Genomic DNA, 21,771 nt, shown 5'->3' on the forward strand with positions numbered 1-21,771 from the left:
TTTTTTTACCCACTTAAGTTGGCTCAAAATTTTGTTTTTTAAGTGTTCAATAGTTTGGCCACTTTTGGTGAACTTGGAATATTCTAAAGAAATCTTTAATTTTAAAATTATTAGTTTGTTCATAGGATAAAGGGGTTGAAGGGACGTATACTTTTTTTTTTGTATAAACTTTATATAATTTTTTTTTAAATCTACAAAAGAATTTCTTGCCAATTTCTTGATTCTAGAAACAATGATCGAAAATACCTTTACGCCGTTGGTCCGCTATCTCTCTATCTCGTGTTTCATGATTTCTTTAATGTTTGAACTTGGAAGAGGAGCTTTAGCAAAAAGAGAAAACAAAAATTTCCAAGACAATGCAAGGTTATACCGATAAAATAGAGGAAGCAGATGAGGAATTAGGCTGCTTGTTTCCTCTCTTTATTAATACTTTAATGGCAGATTTTAAGTTTAATCTAAAATAGTCTCATTGCACATAACTACTTGTTTTGTTGAGCTTTCCTCTTTTTTCGATTTTTCTTGCGCTTTGTTACGGAAGTAGGAGTAGTTGTAGAGTTGAAGAAGCAAGAAGCAGATGAAAAGCCATGGGTTAAACATCGGAGCCGACATCTCTAATTTCTTATCTTCGACGGACCTTGTTTCATTTCTTCAGTTAGAGACGATCACCAACGTTCGCCTTTACGACGCCGACACTAACATTGTCAAAGCCCTAGCTCGTAACCAGCACGTTGGTGTTGGCACGCCCCCCCCCCCCCCCCCCCCCCCCCCCCCCCCCCCCCCCCCCACCCCCCCCCCCCCCCCCCCCCCCCCCCCCCCCCCCCCCCCCCCCCCCCCCCCCCCCCCCCCCCCCCCCCCCAAACCCCCCCCCCCCCCCCCCCCCCCCCCCCCCCCCCCCCCCCCCCCCCCCCCCCCCCCCCCCCCCCCGATGCTACACTACTTCAATTCCTGTTGAGAACTGGTTCTCCTTCTTCTTCTTTTTCTTTATTTTTTATTTTTATTGCAAACACGACAACCTAATAAAGTACAGATGTCCAAATGGGTGAGATGCATCCATTCTACTGTGGTCAGCAACAATGAATGTATTTTGACACAATTTGATAAGCTAGGAGAGTGTTGTAGCACAGTCAAAAGGTTTGATATTGATATGCCCTAAGATGGCCCATAATTGTAGGAGTTCAGTTGTTGTTGTTATAGGCTGTCTTGTTTTTGCGATAGGGATCCATTTTGCCAAATGTTGACAGTTGCTCCAAATGGTTGTAGCCTGTATTCCTTTGGCCTATGTTGCTCGCATTCCCTCCAGTAACCTAGCAATTATGCTTCTGTTTACATCTTCCTCATTGCTAAATATTGCAACCTCTCCTTCCCACTGCATACTTGTATTGATCAGATTCCAGCCACACTTAGTTTGGTTTGTCGTAGGGGAAAAGCTTCATGCACACATAAGAATCATATCACTGTTGATTCTTAAGTTTTTTTGATATTCTTCAAATACAGTCCATATTGGTATGATGTTTATAATTAGGCCTCTGGGTTTCCTTGGTTTGGGAAGGACGAAGATGTAAATCTTGCATCCACCGATTAACATAGTCTAGGACTAGCGTAGGATTGGGTTATGTTTTTTACCCACCTCATTTCTAACCTTCCAAATAACATTGCAAGTTATTATCCAAATGGACATAAACCAATTCAACAAAGGTTTATCAAGTTGGGAATAAAAATAAATGCAAATTTCTATCGAATTACGGAAAGGTAACCTATCCACTCTTAGGCCCAGAGGCCCAAGTGTCCTATGGCCCAAAATCGCCGAACCCAATCACAATCAATAAACAGGTGCCAAATAGATTCGCTGCATCGGCCACACATAGTACACAGAGTCATCCTCTCTCTGTTGAGTCAATATCTCCTTAACAGGGATCCAACAGCACAACGATGGTTCTCCTTCGATGATGAATTTGTGTCCTTACTATGTGTTTACGAAGAACAAAGGGGTGGTGCCTCTTGACAGTTCCTTATTCAAACCCTTGACACCGGTGAAAGAGATGGTCGACCCAAATACTTTGCTTCATTACACCAACATATTGGATGCCATGATCAACGGCATAAAGGTATTTTCGACCATTGTTGGAAGGGAGTTCTTTTGTAAATTTAAAAAAATTAAATAAAATTCCTTTCACTCCTTCACCTCATGGGCAAAATGATATTTTTAAATTTAGTTAACAAAAACTTGAAGTTGAATTTTTTATAATATTTCAAGTTCACCAAATCGGATGAACTAAAATATTGATCATTTAAGCAAAGAGTTCTGACGCATAAAATGGAAAAAAAACTCAAGAGTGTTTACTGAGGAGAAGATTAGACATATACGAGGACCATGGGATAAAGGAGAAGACAGGATACTAGAAGTGTTTTTCACTTCAGTTTTCCATAAAAATAATTAGGTTTTTTTTTTGGGTAGAATAAAAATGAAAAGGTGTTTATACCTTTCTCCCTTTCTTTATGTGGTCGGCTACAACAAGGGGAAAAAAAGAAGAAGAGGTAATTAACATGGGTTTATATTCTATTTTCATTTTTTTAATAACGGTGTGGTTTAATAAAGAAATGCTAGATACATCATATAGGGAATGAATTTGAAAAAGATCATTTTTGGTATCTGGGAGAATTGAATTAAGTTGGATAAAAATACTTTTTTTACAAATTCTCCGAGGGTATGAATATCGATTGAGTTCTACTACAAAAAGAAAAAAAGAATTCCATTGAGTACCAATTTCCAAGTATTCTCAACATCAACTCCTCTTTGTTTGAAATTGAATGTTGATGATGGATATATTTTTAAAGATCGAAGGGTTGCTGGTTATGGAGGAATTGCAACGGACCACTGGGCTGTATAATCTTCTATTTTGGTTGGAGAACCGATGCTTAGGACACCTTAACTAGAAACTTTGGTAATGAGACAAATTTTATTGTGGACTATTGATTTTAATCTGCCTAAGATTGAAGTAGAAACTAACAATCAAGCTCTCATTTTCTTAGAAATCATCCAAATTAAACAACTTGAAAGGTATTCTCAATTGTAACAGATATCATACAATTAATGGCTTCATTTGAATCTACCTCTTTTGGGCATGTATTTCGCGAGGCTAACAGAGTGACAAATGTTCTAACGAAGAAAAGTGCTTTTACACAATATGCTTTCTTAACAATCAAATGCTCCCATATTATTTGATATTGTTAGCTCCAGGCTGTAGCTGGGATTCTCCCTATGAATAAATTAATCTCTTTTTTACAAAAAAAAAATAGTATTCTCGGCATCTTTATTTCTTTCTATTTTTTCACTACTGGTTTTCTTCTATATTTATTTTAATAAAAAGATTAAAAAAATAATTATATATTTTAAGTTAATTACAAACATTATGGAGCGAATTCCGAAAGCGGGATTTTCCTTCTTCTGAAGCGGGATACCGATTATTTATTTGCAAAAACGTAATGTAATCCAATTTTAAAACCCTAACGAGTCGTTTCAATAGATAAAATGACGATGAAAAGGATACGGTGCGCGACAAAGGTGGAGTTGTGGGAATGACGAAAAGCTTTTTCAATTTTCAGTCTCTTGCGGAGAAGCAAATCACTTCCTAATTCCTCTGAAAGGGATTAAAGGGAAAATCCAAAAACCAAAAACCAAAAACCAAAAAGTGCCTTCTGGAACGAGGAAGCAGTTATTGGAAGGTTTTGGAGATGGAAAATGGTAAAGGTCTGTGAATATTTCGGGTTCTATCCGTCTTTATTTCAACGGACGATTCAGGATTACAATTTTCAGTCCTATGTTGCAATCTTCAGATTCGATTCTTGAAGCTTTCTTATCTAGGGTTAGGATTTATATCTAGTTTTATGTAACATTTTGTTCAGCAATAGAGTTAATGCGTGACTGTTCTCAGGTTAGGGTTTTGTTATTCAGTTTGACTGTGTTTGTAGGGTTTTCACTTCCTCTCTCTTTTTCCCATCGTTTTCCAACTTTTACCATCGGTTTCTTCCGTCGTTGAGATCAATTCTGATTCTGAAGCATCCCTCGAGTTTCTTCTGTATTTCGCGGTTGAAGGTATAGTACTGTTCTTCTCTGCATAAGACGCTGCAGTTCGAGTGTTTCTTCGGGTAATAACTTGAAGATGCGAGCTCGAAGGCTCGGAGACGTGAGAAACCGATCCCCTCCCGCCAAGATATGGGATCAGCGATCCAAACGGCGTTTTGATCCAAGTCCACCACATCGCCGAGACAAGTGTGTGGATCAGCGTTTGAGCCCTATTGAAATCGAGAGGGCTCGAAGGGTTCTCGGTCGTGATCGTAGTAGGAGTTCTTCAGTTGAGAGAAGAGATTACTCTAGGCATTTGGATTCACGGAGAGACCGTAGGGTCGTTCGATCACGGTCTCCCCTTTATGGCGGTCCGTCCCGTAGCCGACCACAGTTCGATGACGACTCTCTAGCTGGTGGCTACCACATGAAATACTTATTGCCTGATCCTGTTTATTCGAACGCAGACACGGAACCTAGTTTGAAGTATGATGATGATAGCAGTGGCCATGGCAAACAGAAGAATTTCTGTACTGTTGGTTCTTCAGCGCTTGAACAGAATGGAATGTTGGTTTCCAAGTCTGTATATATGGAAGATAGTTCATATAGGAAGTTCTTTACGCTGCCTCCTGATGCTGCCGCAGCCATAAATTCAGGTAAAGCTGGCGGGAATATTGACCATGGCAAGGCTGAGGATCTTCGGTATCGTGACCACCGTCATCCGGATAAAATAGCTGCAAGAGAAACCTATGAAGAAGAGAAACCCTTGTTCTATTCAAGGGACACTCCGTACTCTACAATGCCTATTTCTCATTCTAAGGCTTTTGATTGCGCCTCTTCCGTCCCAGTCCCTGGGTTTTCGAAGGATGATTTCGTTGGTTTCTATGGTGGTGGTCGGACATCATCTTCTGATGGGTTTGCTAGGAGTGGTAGAAAGTTTACGGACCCTGTCGACCTCAATAGTTACCGCCAGGTACCTTTCGGTTCTGGAAAGGATTTTGAGCAGCGACAGGTTCCACCTTATGGCTCTGGACACAATGAGCTGCGACAAAAAGACATGGTATCCTATCAACCGGACCCGCTTAGTTCATCTGGGCTTGAGGCTCGGGAATATACTTATCAAAGGATTGATCCAGAATACACCTCTAATAACGTATACAGAAAACTGCACCCCCAAGATGCAATGGGCAATAATCGTAATATTTCATTGAGGCCAAGTTTAATTGATCCTGTCGTAGACAGAGTTGAAGCTACTGTGGGTTCTCATAGAACCCTGACCGAGAGTATCCTATGGGACCATACCTCTTTACAAGGTGAACCGGCATCAAGTTACTGTGATGTGAATAAAACTTCCAGGGCAACAGAGCAAGATGAGGATTTATTGGCTTATAGGAGTACTCATCTGGAATTTAGACCAAGAATATCCAGGGATCATGATAATGATATCACAAAGTCAGGGATAGATTATGGGTTCGAGAGAGATGTTGGACCAGTGTCTTACAGGGAAAGATTGCAAAGTTCAACAATGTCAGAATGTGATTCAGATTTATACAGGTTTGATGTAAGTCCGGAAAGAGGATTGAAAGCACAGGAGTTGCGTTTTTGTGGCCCATCTGTAAGGATTACAAATAGTAATCGCAGTATCGATGAAGAGATGAATGGATACACTCTTAGGTACATATCATCAAGTAATGGTAATACTAGTAGTCAAGTCCAGGAGCCTGTTGATGGTGATGGACAGTGGACTGGTGAACACTCAACCAGATTATCATGGTCCACACAGTTGAGCTCTAGATGCCCTAAACATGGAAAGAAGACTAAAAGGGTATTTGACAGAATGACCAATCATAGAGTATCTGGATCTGGTGACTGGATGCCATCTGAAAATCGATCTTTACATGCTGGAGGGTGTCCTAGCGAACCTCGCAGTGCTGGTTCTGGAAATGTAAGCGTAAAGAAGCGTTTGCGACTTGGACCCCGAAAGCTTCATAGCTCATACCTACTAGATAGGAAGTGCACTGCATACAAACCAAGCAAATTTCGGAATACAAACCAACATGATTTTCATCATGGTTATTTCAATGATCAGAATGCTGGTCCATCAGAAGATCAAGGGTCTCCAGAAAAGCCTGAACCACTAGAAGGTTCTGAGAAGTTCAACCAGAAGGCATATGATGCCTTCCTTAAGTTTTATAAACAGTTGAATGAGAACCCAGCCAATCAAAGAAGATACAAAGAGCAGGGGAATGCTGGTAGGCTGCTATGCATCGTGTGTGGCAGGTCTGTCTTCTACTTCATGAAATGTTTCTGAATGTGGAGCATTTGTTGCCCCTATAATTTGATTCAGAAGTAACATAATCTTACTCTTTGTGCCGCAACCAAGTGAGTATCGATTAACCACAAATCTGTAGTTGTGTCCATCACGTAAGTTTCTATTGGTATTTTCCCTCTACCTCTGGAGACAGTTATCAACTCAGTTTGGTTATATGTTGATACATGATTTCTTTTTCCTTCCTTTTCTTTTCTTTTTTTTTTTGGGGGTGGTGGGTGGGGGTGTGGTTTGGGGGTGCTGTTGAGGATGTTGAGGGTGTGTGTTTGGGACTGCTATTCATCCATCTCACGGGGGGTTCTTGGATTGTATAGTTAGTAATGTCTCCCTCCTAGTTTAAGTTTTCAGTGCGTCTTTGATCAGAGTGTGCACTTCTTAATTGGTCTGAGGCTCAGGGAGAGTACCTTCTATTGACATTCTTGTTTAATTACGCACAATGGTAATCATCATCGATCCTAGGTTCTGAAGGTTGATGCATATGGCACGGCTGGGGATTTTGCTGAACCATCCAGAGCTTTGGTTGGCTAATTTCATTTGCATCTGACCTTCCATTCTTTTTCTGATTTTGCTATCTCTGAAATGAGAAGATAAAACATCAGCAGTAAATAGTTTTAGTTCATGAACAATTCTTTACACTTTAGTTAGAGATTATTTGGTAGGCCATACTTGGTGCGTTGGTCAAGTGCTCACTTGCTGAAGTCACGGCTTCAAGTCTGGTACTAGCCTCTTTGGTAATATGGTTAGTTGTTGTTTACATCTGACCCTTCCAACCCTGCTTGGTGTGGGAGCCTTGTGCACTGGGTATGACCTTTTTGGCTATTGGGTAGGTAATATACTCTGATGTGTGGGTTGTTATTTTCCTTCTGCGATACTTATTAGTTTTTGTAAGAGTACTACATATATTTGTTGTTCCCTTGAGCAATTAGCTTTCTTCTTTGCTTGTTTTAGTTTTTGTTCATTCTCGTGCAGCTTGAACCAAATGGTTTCAATTTTATGTTCTCCTTAGCAAATGGTTGTTTTATGTCTTTCAGTCAAGCCAAGGAGTTCGGTGACACACGCAGTTTGGCAATCCACGCCCTTATGTCACAGAAGCAATCAAAAGCAGACCACTGGGGTCTTCACAGAGCAATCTGTGTCTTGATGGGGTGGAATGGTAGTGTGCCTGGTGATGGTACATGGGTACCTACAGACCTGCCACATGCTGAGGCTTTAGCTCTGAAGGAGGACCTCATTCTCTGGCCTCCATGTGTCATCATACATAACAGTTCCATTGGTCACAAAGATCCTGACAGAAGGAAGATCATGACAATTGACGATATGCAATCTAAACTCAAAGGTTTTTTATGTTGTGGATATAAAATTTATTTATTGAATATGTTGATTTGTTTGAGTTCCCCTGCTTGGAATAAATCTAACTCCAACATTGAAAAATCAGCCCCCGAATGGGGGTTGTGCATCTGTAGAATAGGTATAGTTTACTTGTAATCTAATTGTTTCTTTTGATTGGCTGTATCTTTTACTTGCAGAAATGGGATTTAGTGTGGCAAAGGACAAGATATGCCTTGGTAGACCTGCGAATCAAAGTGTTATGGTGGTGAAGTTTTCTGGTACTGTTTCTGGATTTCAAGATGCTGAGAGGCTTCACAACCACTTTACTCAGAACAACCATGGTAGGGTGGATTTCCTGCAGATAAATGATATTAGCACCGATGAGAAATCAGAAACTGTACAGGGAGATGAGATGGAACAAGTTCTTTATGGGTACCTAGGAATTGTGGAAGACCTGAACAGAGTTGATTTTGAAACTAAGAAAAGAGCTCGGGTGAAGAGCAGCAAGAAAGACATAAAGGCCGTAGTAGATGCTCCTCTATAAATGGAATGAGTGGTCATTTCTGGTTTTTTGTAGATGGAAGGTTCAAAGGAGTCGTGCTGATGAGATGTTCGTGTCAGCCCATTTTTGAGCCTTCAACGTTTGTAGATTCTGCCCCTTTCTTTTTGGCTACGTTATGCTTCTGTTTAAGTGTAATCCCTGGATCTGCTTTGTGCTTTTGCTCCAGAACGTGGATAAAGCCTACAGTCAGCCCTTCAAAAAGTCTTTCTGCACATCGGTTGTGAGCATGGAATCAGACTTTTGGCAGGTGGTGCTTGTAGGGGGGGCAAAGCAAGAGTGGATCAGTGATTATTCCAGCCCGTCTAACATTAGTTTGATTCTAACTGTTAGATTTTCACGTTGCTACTTCACTGGAAGGAGTTTGAGGTATCTAACTGAACGGGCTGTCTTTTTGTTTCCCTGGTCTGGTTGTCATCGAACTCAACCTGAAAATGTTCATAGTTTACTTCTATCTTCATTAAAAATCTTACATCCTTGCATATTTCATGGTTCGTTGCAAATGTTCGATGCTTAAAACATTTTCACTGCGTTTCATTTACAATATTTTTAGCTGAACTTTTATTATTGCTAGTAATTATGTAGAACTCCTTCACCCACGTAGAGTACCCGATCTTTAACATTAAATGAATGTTTATCAAAAGGATCTTTCGTTGCCATTTTTGTATTCATCGTCTTCGTAGGATTTTCAGAAGATCAAATATTTATAACTGTTGGTGGCCCAGGCCTTAAGCATGGTCTAGGTGGGCTGGCCCAAATCACACCCACTAAACCATTTTTCATACATTTGGAGATAATTTTTCATAAACCACAAAATGATGAAGACAAACAGAGAAAATATTTAAGCATGAAAAGATGGCAACTTATATCTATATTCCATTTACAAAGTTGACTTAGAAAACTCAAAATTCCTATGTCTGATGCATCTTGCTGGAACTGAAGGTCAGAGAGAAACAAAACATGAAGTAAGCAACTGGTAAATTCTGATTTTCTACCGATCCTTATGATACAGATTGTGGAATAATTTATTTTTCCTTTGGGTTCACAACTATGCTCATTGATTTTAACTTTTCAAATGCGCTACTGAAGTCTGTCTGTAGATAATATTGGAGCAGCATGAATATGACTGTAATCTGGTTCCAGCCTAACAGCGATGAACTTCTCCATTAAGGTAACATTGGTCCTCTGTTTTATTGTTTCTCCACAGTTGCCTCAGCCTGTCGGCCACTGCATTCAGTTCCATCTCTCCAATGTCTGTCATCTTCTCTTTCATTTCCTCAACTCTCCTCCTCACTTCTTCCCCTTCCCTTCCAGAAACCACCTTCTTAATCACCTTCGCCATCTCCGTCTGCTTCTAATTTTCCATCTCCACTACTTGATCTTTTCACCTCCACCCCTACACCAAGCTCCACCACCAACCTAGCATTCATGGGTTGATCAATTAGCATAGGAATGGCTACAATTGGAACCCCAAATTTCATAGCCTCCATCACAGAACCCCATCCACAGTGGCTCACAAACGCAGCAACGCTCGAATGTTGCAGTATCTTTGCCTGTGGCGCCCAACCCTCAACCACCAACCCTTTCCCTCCATCCACCACTCTACCTAGGAACCACTGCGGTAGAGCTTGACGGAGACTCATTAAGCTACCCGTAGGAAATCTAACCACCCATATGAAGAACACCTCACTAAGATCAAGCCCTCGAGCCATCTCTTCAATCTCCTCTTTCGACAAGAAGTACTCACTCCCAAACGAAACAAACACAACTGAAGACCGTTGCTTGTGCTTGAGCCACTTCATTATTACGTGGAAGTCGTCATTGTCATGATTGGACGGTTCTTGAACCAGATGACCAACAGGTATAAACTCCTTCCCTGCGAAAGAAGAAATGTAATCCAAGTACTTTGCTTCAATCTCACGGAATGTCTTGATCATGATGAAGTTCCAAGAACGCTCCATGGTCAGGAATGACCGGTCCATGTCCTTGATGTTATTGGAATAGGAGACTAAAAACTCGTAAAGCTTAATCTGTTCGTGCTCTTGCAGATAAATGGCTTGATGAAAAGGGAAAGCCGTGGAAGACTTAGTTAATAAGGTATGGTAGAAGAAGGAAACAGATGCTGCTCCAGAACATAAGAAAATGATGGCTGGGATGTCGAGGGAGGAAGACACTTGGGGGGCCCAGGGTTGGATGAAATCGTAGATTAGCAAGTCAGGGTTGAGGGTTTTGAGGAGATGAGCAAAGATGGGTTGAGCCATGTCTAAGGCAGTTTTGAGGGTTGGCATGAGGTGAGGTGGGAGGTTTTTGGTGGTGTGATAATGAGGAGGGAGATCTGGAAGGGAAGGAAGACGAAGCTCTACTAATTGGATGGATGATGAGCTTGATGATGAGATGGCATTAATGCTGTGGATCTGATCTTCGATGGAGATCAGGTTAATGGGCGTGGAGCAGAAGTAAACTTGGAAGCTTCTTCTGGCGAGTTGCTTGGCCAACTCTAAGAAAGGTGACAAGTGACCATGAGCCAACCATGGAAACATGAAAATCCTCAGAGGGCTCTGCTCTCTGCTTTCCATGTGTCTCAATTCAAACACCTCCCTCTCCTACTCTCTTGGTTGCTGTTGCTCTACACGCAGACGTGTGTAGGGTTCACTGCATGACCACACCTATGTTTTGCGTCTTAGCTAGGGATGAAGAAGACTAAAAGAACGTGGAGGGACTGGGAAGAGGGTGAAAACACATGGGAAGAAGCTAGAAGGGCCCGGGAAGAGATGGTTTATTGGTATACCTTCCCTAGCAATTTGCAAAATGCTATTCTACTAGAGCGGTTAGTTGTAAATATTCTTATTCCTATTGACTGTATGAGTGTATTTTAAGGGACGTGTGAATTAGGGGTGTAAACGGACCGGATTCGGATTGGATAGTGGTAATATCCATATCCGCATCCTATTATATTTTAATGGATTCGGATAATATTCTATCGATTTTCAGACGGATTCAGTTGGATTCGGGTGATAATCGGATAGTTATTTTCTTAAATAAATTCTGCTAAATGGGCATTTAATACAAATTGAACGCAAGTTTTCGACTACTTATTTACACATTTACCATTTTACTTGTGAAAGCTAGGTTTGAAATTTAAGAATTTAACAACTTTGGTAGCTATTTTAGTAGAAAATCTAGAAAAATAGTCACATATCACAGGTAAAAATAAGAAAAATAAATCTAAATAAGTAACTTAATTGGATAATTTTACCCAAATAATAATCGGTAAAAAATGGGTATACCATATCCGCATCCTATTAGTAATAGAATGGATTCGAATACCCCTAAATGGATGCGAATGCGAATTCGAAAGCGAATTTCGATTATCCATTTACACCCCTTGTATGAATAGGTTAGATGAATGGTCTAAATATTCAACGTGAATCGCCTAATAAAATACCCTCTCTTTTTTTTTTTTTTCATTATTTATGGGTTAGTTAGGTTTAACCTAATATCACCAGTTGTCAATTCTTGTTGGCGACAACATTTTTTTCTTCTTCCTCTATTCTTTCTCTATGGTCCCACTAAAAACTTTTTCACCTGCGTTTTCTAGTAGTTCTTTTGTTGTCGTCTCAAAGAAATGAAAAAGAAATCTTATTTTCCAGGTATCTCTTTTTCTCCTTTTCTTTCCTCTCTCTCGCAAACCCTCTCGATGAGAGAATATGTCTCTTGTCCTACCCACATTATTTTCTCACATCTCACTCAAGAGAATTTTGTAAGTATCTCTCTATTCTCTTACCTTCTTTCTTCTTTCTTTTTTTTTTTTTTTTAATTAATTATTTTTTTTTATTTGTTATTTGTTTCTAGTTTTCCTATGGTGAGGAAATGTGTGGTGAAAAATATATCATGTGAAGAAATTCTGATCTAGAACCTTCTAGTGTGAAATTTGCGATTTCGTTATATATATATATCAGATGTTTATATGGTCAATTAGGAGAGTTGTTTTGCTCGTTACAAGGATCAAAAGAAGAAACGGAGAACGAACAAAGGAAGAAGAAAGAGAGAAATAGACGTTACTCTAATCGCCAGCGTTGTTTTTCTTATTTTCTTTTTGAAAATTTAACCAAGTGATAAAAAATTAACTTAACTAACCCATAAATAATGAAAGGAAAAATAGAAATTTTATTAGACAATTCAAATTTAGTTAATAGATCTAATGGTAGACATTTAGAACCGTTTAACTAACATATTCACACGTCTGTCACCATCTACCTTTTTGTATTATGTTGCAAATATTTTTAGAGGAAAACATAGTAATAATTTGAGTTTGTTTGAGTTAGGGGTAGGATATCCTTTAAGACTATCACAGGATTGTTCGATTAGTAATGACCAATATTTTTTAGTGAAAAAGCCATGATTTCGACTCTCTCTAAATGATAAAAATTGAAATTCTTTAGAAAATTACAAAAAAAAAAAAAATTTGGGGGAAGGGGGAATGGGCCCAAAGTCATCAGGCCCAACATGGTTGTATAAGGGTAATCTAATTGAAGCCCAAGCATGATATGGAGAGTGGGACCACAGTTTCACTTTATTAGGTGTAATTTAGGTTTCCCTCTTATCAGACTTGACGGTTTTACCCTTGGTTATTTAACCCTCTGTTTTCCCTGTAGCTTAATTTTATCTTTGGAAGAGATTCCTCTCTAAAAAGAAGTCAGCCTCACCTACCAACCCAACTAATAAATTATTAAATTGCTTTTCTTGTTACTTTCCCAAAGGAATAGGAAAATGACGGTGGGTGGAATTGAGGGATTAAGATATGTAGCTTTAAATTTTATTAGAAGAGGAGAACCGCATTTGGTTGGTAAGATAATTATTTTTCTAAGGAAAGTTGTCTGAGTTATATATATTATCCAGGCAAGAAGACAAAAAACTAATTAATAGATTCTTTGCTTTAGAGCAATGGAAGTTCCAAAAGAACTAACAACTAAGAGTACTACTGGGTTAGTGCAAGTTTAGGTTAAACTATGAGCTGGGATCTTCAAATAAACAACCAACACTGGGGTCCATTTTATCAGTAGTTAGAGATGAATTTTTCATAAATTATTAATAACAAGTGGCGATTGAGAAGACTTTGACCCACTTTCTATATGAGGAACTTTGGCCTGCAAAAAGCTTTCATTTACCAATTCTACTGGAGAAACGAATAAGGGACATTTTGTAGGTAAAATGTGTTCTAAAGGGAAACAATATATAAATTATAGAGAAAGCCCCCACAAAGAAAAATGGGTAGTAGGTTTTTGTCTGAATCCCCATGTTTTGTATTAAAAATGAAAGCTAAAGATAAAATATTTTTTTAAATATCGAAGGATAGTTCAGTCGGTAATGCTCAACACATTTTATTAAAGAGGTCATAGATTCAAAGCTCTCTATGGTATATCTAATAGTCCCCACCTTCAAATATAAAACTATTAATTCCTTTAAAAAATAAAATACAAAGTTGTAAGATGGTAAGAGTGTTGTTGTGAATCACCATGATAGAACCTCTCCTCCTAAAAATTAAACCATTTTAGTAGTGTTATCCCTTAAATTTTGTGTTTGATAGCTACCACCTTGGAAGCTAGTGTAGATTGATTGTATTGGAGAAGCGGTGTTGTTATCTTCCATGACTTACTTAATGGGTCATGTGAAGAGAAGAACCCATCATACAGTTTTAAGTAGGGATGGAGAATCTTGGAAGATATCGATCTTATGCCCTAGCTCTCTTTGATCAAATGTCTCCATTGATCCTGACCTCTGCGAAAATAATAGGTTTTCATGACCACATAAATTTCAGTACCTTCACTTGTTCTAAGTGTTAGAACTAAAGACAAATGAGATATAAAGGCAATGAAAAAACAAAGATTCTGGTATATCTTGGAGTTACAGATTGATGGCTTCTTCCTCTTCTCCTCTTCTTCCTTCCTTCCTTCTCTATTTCTTTTTCCTCCTTGATCTTGTGGTGGTGATCCAAATGGGTGAAAGTGAAACAAACCCCATATGAGTCATGACAGCAGAGAGTAGAAGACGACATTACATTAATATGAGAGAGAGGAGAGAGGAGAGAGAAGGAGAGAAGTCAGAAAGGGACACACCTGAGGTTTTATCACGTTATTAGGGTTTGTTTGTTTGTTTGTTTATATGCATGCAGTGCATAGGGTAAGGAGTAAGGACTCTTAAGGAGAACGGAACGAGAAGAATCCTATGTAGAGATAGATCTGCCACGTCATTAAAAAATCCGACGGTGGTCAGAGTTTGTCGTTTGACCGAAAGTGAAGAGCCGCCAAGTGGGTGTGCTGGCATAGGCTCAGCCGCTAGATCTCTTTTACCCAATCCCCAAACCGCACTGGGCCCCATACGGAATTGGCATCCCATGCGGCGGAGTTCGACCAAAGAAACATCACTCACACGTGTGTTCCCATGCCGATGCATTTATCGAAGTTTTTGTCGTTTGAGGAATTTGAATCGGATTTTTTTTTTGGGTAGAGAATCGGATTAATTGTTATCCTAAATTCGTGTTGATTCATTTCTACGGTGCAGATTGATCTCTTGCAAACGATTTTGATAGATAAAATTCGAGAAGATAAAAAGAGAAGAAGAAGGATATTTTTTCAGATTACCCTGCAGAGTGGAGGAGGATATCCTTGCTCTTAAATCTCTTTTAGAACTGAGAACTTTTCTCGGATATTACTGGGCAAGAAATTAATTTTGAAAAAGTGAAACTTTTCTAGTAGAAATGTTAGTACACAAAATGGTATTCAAATCCTTGTCATGTCAATGTTGGGTATTTGTGAATTAAAAAATAATGCAATGTACTTAGGCACCAATCTTTTGCACGAGTGGTTGGCACCAATCTTTTGCACGACGGGTCTCGAACAAACTAAAAACCTAGCCTTCTCGGTGAGGAAATTCAAAGTGCATTTTGCATCCTAGAAAGCAAGTTATTTATCTTTTGTAAGGAGAGAAGTCTTTATCAAGTCTGTCTTGCAACCACTCTGTCTCTCTATCACATGCAGAGCTTTAAGTTCTTTAGTACCTTCTGTCAGAGATTTTGGTTTGGCAATCCTAGTAAAAGTAGACAATTAACCCTTATCTCACGGAATAATTGCTGTCAACCAAAGAATATAGGGGTGTAGGGTAGCGTAAAATTGAGGAAATCAATACATCGCTTCTTCTTAAGCAGGGGTGGCAATTGATCAATGAATTTTCAATGCTATGGGCAGCAACTTTGAAGGCAAAATACTTTACCAAGACTAGTGTATTTGATCCTAGGGTAAGGAAATAGGTTGGATCATGGACATGAAAAAGCTTATGCAGTGTTATACCACTACTAGAGCAAATGGTTTTGAGAAAGGTGGGAAATGGAAGAGAAACATCATTTTGGCTCAATCCATGGAAAAATAACTCTCTTAGCATATCCACAACAAACCCAGAATAAAATATATGGTTTTCGGATATCAATGTGGCCGAAATGGCCAAATGAACAATGAGTATCTCTCAAACCGAACAAATTCCGAATGCATCTCATCTAAATTGTCTCGTTTCTATGTTCTTGACAAATGGGTATTGTTAATTAGATCCAATGGCAAGTTCCCTGCTTAGCTAGCTAGGCAAGCATTGTTGAAACAAAAATACCCAACTGGTCACAATGAGTTTACGTTATGGTGGAATTTTTTTTTAAATTATCCAATATACCTAAATTTAAAAGCTTTTTTTGGTGTCTTGTAAATGCAAGGTTACCAGTAAAGTCTATATTATCCCATGGTCACAATGAGTTTACACATTTAGCATGAGTTTTGCGGCTACAAGATAGAGACAAAATGACATGTTTTTATCTCATGTGGATGGACCAAAATAATTTGAATTGCAAGGGCGCTTGAACTAAGAACAGACCACTTGGCCCAATGCTCAATTCTCCATCTTTACAGTAGCTCTGCTAGCTAGCACTAAGCTTGACAAGAGAATGAAAGAGTGATTCTTCTTGAATTTTATAATATTTTGCTACTTTATTTGGAATTTTAAAAACAAAAATCCAACATTTACAATATACTATGTAATGTCAATAAATGAATAACTAAGCTTAAACTATGGCCTTCTAACCCCCTTGATGTATAGCCAAATTATCAAGAGGATTTTTTTATGGCATGCCAAATACAAAACTGTGATTTTATGACATATGTAAAATTCATCTATTTCTAACAAACTATTGAATAATGCAGGATGGTTTATAGAGATTGTAGAAAATGAAAGCTTTAATGGGAGAGATAGTTTAGTCAATTTTCGATTCTTAGATTGCAATTGTTGCCTTGGATTCCTTGGCTGTATCTTGCTCACTTACCTAATAAAGATTTTTCTACCAAAAAAAAAAAAAGAAATGGAATTTTTCACCATCTGACAACAAGAAAAATAAAAGGCAACTACAGCATAGAGGCATTATTAGGGGCAATTCAAATGTAACTATCTATGATGTCATTTTGTGTACTATACCATATGAAATTAACTTCGATACGGTATTAGACTTGCCAAAAACCATGTCAACAGGCTTGACCGATGGCTTTGACAACAAAAACCATGCCGGTGCACCGATTTTGTACTTTTGTAGCTTCAAATCCCCTTCACTTCTTTGTAATTTCACTAATTTAGCAGTCTGGCTGAGCAGTAATCTTCTTATTCGTGAGAACAACTTTAGCTCACATCACCCTTCTATGTGATATATTTTTCGTTTTCTATCGAAAAAAAGAAGAAGCGGTAGACAAGTGATAAATCTGGTTTTTAGTACGGAAGGGATGGCATTGTCACGAGAAGATGACCTGATTTTGTTGAACTGACAGCACAGATTTCTAGTAATCAATTCCGGTCAACATGTTTAACTCCTTAAACGTTTTAAGGAAAATATGTTAAATCTCAACGTGATTCCAGGAAGAATTAAAAACATAATACCACTACTAATTAAAGAAGAAATTCCATGCATTGATGCTTAATAAATTTTCTTAATTAACATGTCAGAAATCTCAAAACATTAATAAACAATAAATCCGGGGAGTCTCTGCAACAAACGACCGTCAGAAACACAATTAACATTAAACTGCACTTCTGCTCTGTTTCTGTTTCGTGGAAGAAGCTTGATGAAGAACTAGGAAGATGGTTCGAAGGTACATAGCAAGAATATATGCGCCGACCTGATAAATGACAAATCAAAATCAGAATTCGCAATTACAAATTGATTTTTGTCTCCTTAGAATCCCCATTAATTAAATCCTACTTTTATCGTCTGTACTGACCTCTGTTCTGGTCCATGTTTTTAGTTCAAAATCCTGTGGATAATAATAAGATCAGAATTGCATTTCATGGTGAATTTCAGAGTTATTTCTGTTTTACTTTCTCTGGGTTTTCTCAGAATTGCATTTCATGATGAATTTCAGAGTTATTTCTGTTTTTCTTTCTCTGGGTTTTCTCAGAATTGCATTTTAGATGAATTTCAGAGCTATTTCTGTTTTACTTTCTCTGGGTTTTGGAGATCTCTTGGAGATGGGATGGCCCATTACTAATTTGAGTGAAACTGCTAGACGTCTTGTGTATCTTTCATTTTGACTTGGGTAGATATGTCCACTGACATAGATATGATAAAGCAGGACTCGAGATAAGCTGAGGTTGAGATGAGAGAACTGGGAATCTTCCAAACAAACTTTGTTTGTAGCTTAATTTGGATTGATGCGATTACCCCAAAAAAAACTTGGATTGATGCTCCTTCTCCATAGGTATATGTAATGGTGTCTCTGTGTTTCTTGTTGTTTCTGGGGATAATGAGGTGACTGCTTGGTGGTATTCAAGTAAAAACTGATGCTGCTGGGTGGAATAAGATATCTTTGACGATTTACTGAATCAATTGAATTTATGCAAGTTAGCTGACCAGGCTAAAACCAAGGTACAGGTCACAATCAAGAAACCATTTCACTGAGATGAAGAGCTTATGGTGAGAAATCTACCAAGTGAAAAGGAATAAATCAAGAAAGAGTTAAGGTTCTTTATAAGAAATAATTAGGTAACCTCTCTAATGCAGGTTTAGAGCGACATGGTGTCTCACTAGTTAAGTACAAATCATTTATTCTGTATTTAATCAACATGGTCATGTCACGTAGAAGACAAACCCAATTAAACATATATATTACTCAAGAAGACAAACCATTCTTGATTTCAGTGTTAGATGCTATTCCAAAGTGTTGGAGTCACTATCTTAGAACACAAACATCTTCCCCTAATTTTGCGGATTCAACTAAATTGACTATTAATCCATCATAATCAAGATTCCTTGTGAATAATCATCGGCATTATTTTTTCATTTTTTCTGGATTAATGGGATTCTATAGTTTTATAATTCAATAAAAGATAGGGAGGAAAACTGACACCTGATTATATACATGTTTAGCATATTATGACATTTAGATTAAGATATTACACGTGGTTGAATCCTATATCCATTGAGCAATTATTGAAAGATTTTTGTTTTCAAAGAGAGGATCCAAACTTCTGTGAAAATAGGATCAATGGCATGGAAAGCAACTTTGAAGTTGATAGAACCTGCTCCCCTTTCTTGTATTTCTTTAAAATTAATTCTAACGCTGCATTTTTATATGTAAATAGATGCTAGAGAGGTTTGGTTTTACCATCAAGGACCACAAGGAAACTCCTCAATTAGCAATCTCCAAATCGGGGGTTAGTAAACCCGAAGCTCATGGAGAAACCCTTCATTTAACCATGCTATATGCTCTCGGTAACTAAGTGTGTAGATAATACTATTTTTGAAGTGAATTGAAAAGAACTAAGTAGGGTATGTCACTTGAAAGACTATCCATCCTCCAAAAGAGACTTCTCCCATATTGAGAATATTCAAGAACTGAGCATACCCTTCAAATCTTGTAATTTTTCTTACATTTCTGAGGTGATCAACCCTATTGTGGATCTACTTAGCTTGGAAGGCCAGGTGAATAGCAAACATGATTTGGAAAAAGGAAAAAGTTAATCTTATCTGCATTTGCTGAAGTAAGTATTGACTGTAGAAGTGTTACCCAAAAAAGGAATACTGAAAGGGTGAAATTAAAGAGAAAAGAACAAAGGACAAAAGCATGAATAGTGCCACACCAAACTCCTTAGGTAGTGGGCCATTTGTATTCATCTCCATGCACTATTTCTTACTTTATTGATTGATTCTTTAATTTGTCTCGTTTCTTTTAAGATGTAGCCACTCCACTGGAAGGATTTATTAAATTCATGGAGATGCTATTCACATATATATGTTTTTAAATACAGTAATAGAAGAGTGATGGGGCTTGTTACCAATAAAATAAAACAAAAAAATAAAGAAAAAAGCATGGACCAATTTAATGCACCATGATTAAAAGGTTCTACATAGATAATCATCTTACATGCTCTAAAAGAAAGCTTTTTTTTTTTTCTTAATTAACTATGAGAATTACAATAATTAGATTGGCTTTATCCATAATGTCTCTATTCTATTATTCAGTATGATGTCTTAGGGTTTTTTTTTTTTTTTTTTAAAATTTAAATAGAGTAAACAACATCATTGTAATAGAAAATTTTATTATGTTATTTGGTTACATAATGTGATAATGACCATTACTTTTTTTCTTTTCTTCAGGGAATTCTAACTTTCTATATTTGTTTATTTCTTTTATGGGGAAAAGGATCATGACAATTGATGGGTTTGATAAGCTTGGGTACATATCCATAAATTATGGTAATCAATTGGCATCTGTGATATCTTATTTGAACCTTTTTCTTTAAATTACAAAGGACTACTTGAAGTTGCACTGCGTAGCTAATTAAATTCATCAAATGGAACATAAATGCATACCATCTTAAATGATAGAATTGGATTCATATCAGACCCAAATCCCTGGTTTTCTATTGATCTGCAACTGCAAGTGAAAATTGTTCATAATCATGTCACCCTAAATTCGAGAATTGATTAAGAAGAGAGTTTTCTGGAGAGCTGGAATTTCTAGTGGTCCATGAGAGAAACAAAAGAAAGTCTTACACGCCATGCCCTTTTGCCCTATCCCTGAAGTCTATGAAAACCAGGAAGAAATCATGGGGGCTTGGGGTCCCTGGCAAACCAAAAATGATATTTTGAGGGAAGGAAGGTCCAGCCAAAAAACAATGCTAAAGTGACAAGACATAGGATGTACTAATGGGAGTTACCCACTTACCTTTATCATTTAATGGAGTAAGGAAGGAGTCACTGTCTTTCCTCTTCTGAATTTTTGATCATATCTATAAGAATGTTGGTTTCTGGGTTGGGAAACTATTCCTCAACTGTGAAAGATGAAGATTGGGTTAATTTGTTTCTAAAGTTTGAATTTGAAACACAAAAACACCCAAAACTCAGTGGTTCAGATTCGGAAATCAGAACACCCAAAGCCCAAAACTCAAGTGGTTTCAGAATTACAGATTTTGGGTGATTTGATTTGCTCATTATAACAACAGAAAAGATAAGAGAAAGAGAAGATGAAACAGTGTAATGCATGGATGGAATGAGATGAGATACAGGGACCACTGTATACGGCATCAGAACAATGCCTCTGTTTTCACCTTTCTAGAAGTAAATCAGTAATCTATTAATTGATAAATCATTGAAGACATTTTCTTCTTCCCTCTCTAAAACAGAGGAAAAAAAAGAGAGGTTATTATTGCTTCCGTATTCCTGTGAAGGTATCCCTCCTTTTTGCTCCATTTTGTTTCAAATTAAAGGTAGAATCATGGAAGTGGAACTACTGCTACTGCTAAAAAGTGGTCTCCTCCTTTCTGGCTCCTCTGTTGGACTATATCTACTCTAAGTATATATTTGATTTGATCATTGACTTGAATCGACCCTATGATAAGAAACATCAACTGAAGAGATAGAGAGAGAGAAACACAGAGCGAGAGTGACCATCAAAGATAGTGTAAAGATCCGGTTTTCTGGCTGTTGGGATCGGAAAGTGTCGGCACGCGCGAACTCTTTTTCTCTTCTTTTAATGTCTGCTTCTTCGTTTCCTAGTGGTATTCGTATCGGCTATCGTGCCGCCGATACGATTCTCTATGTTCCAGTTTCACTTGTCTGATCAGATGTGTTTTTCAACTTTGAAACCCTATAAGAACAGAAGAAAATAAATAATTCTCAAAGCCTCAGTTACGTATTGTCAAATCATATGGGATTGATGTGCCTCGCGTCGAAGTTACCGGTTGAACTTCAGTGTTCCACATTAAATGTGCAATACTGTGTTGTTAACGGTCGATATTGAAATCTAAGCAGGCGTTGCGCATTTAATGCGCAACATTCAAGTCTTAGCCCAAAATTGCAACAGAAACACACATGAATTCAAGTAATCTTAAATTTATTGTCGCAAAAGAAAACCTCTAAATTTGAAAAAAAAAAAAAAAAAAAGAAACCCTCTAAATGGATTGATACTT

The 21,771-nt window shown here is 38.0% G+C and overlaps 1 protein-coding gene and 1 pseudogene across 1 annotated transcript; one reads left to right on the forward strand and one right to left on the reverse strand.

Moving 5' to 3' along the window:
- The first annotated feature begins 3,473 nt into the window (after positions 1-3,473).
- Positions 3,474-9,439, forward strand: LOC149027686 (uncharacterized). Its single transcript, XM_089164970.1, has 3 exons — positions 3,474-6,343; positions 7,424-7,728; positions 7,919-9,439. Exons 1-3 carry the CDS (start codon positions 4,161-4,163, stop codon positions 8,263-8,265), a joined length of 2,835 nt encoding a protein of 944 aa, XP_089021096.1. The 5' UTR covers positions 3,474-4,160; the 3' UTR covers positions 8,266-9,439.
- On the reverse strand, positions 9,425-10,856 carry LOC149027687 (beta-D-glucosyl crocetin beta-1,6-glucosyltransferase-like; annotated as a pseudogene).
- Positions 10,857-21,771: the final 10,915 nt, after the last annotated feature.

The sequence above is a fragment of the Hakea prostrata genome, chromosome 1 (genome assembly GCF_041222555.1).
Source record: "Hakea prostrata isolate BN-2017 chromosome 1, UWA_Hpros_2, whole genome shotgun sequence".
NCBI classification, from domain to species: domain Eukaryota; kingdom Viridiplantae; phylum Streptophyta; class Magnoliopsida; order Proteales; family Proteaceae; genus Hakea; species Hakea prostrata.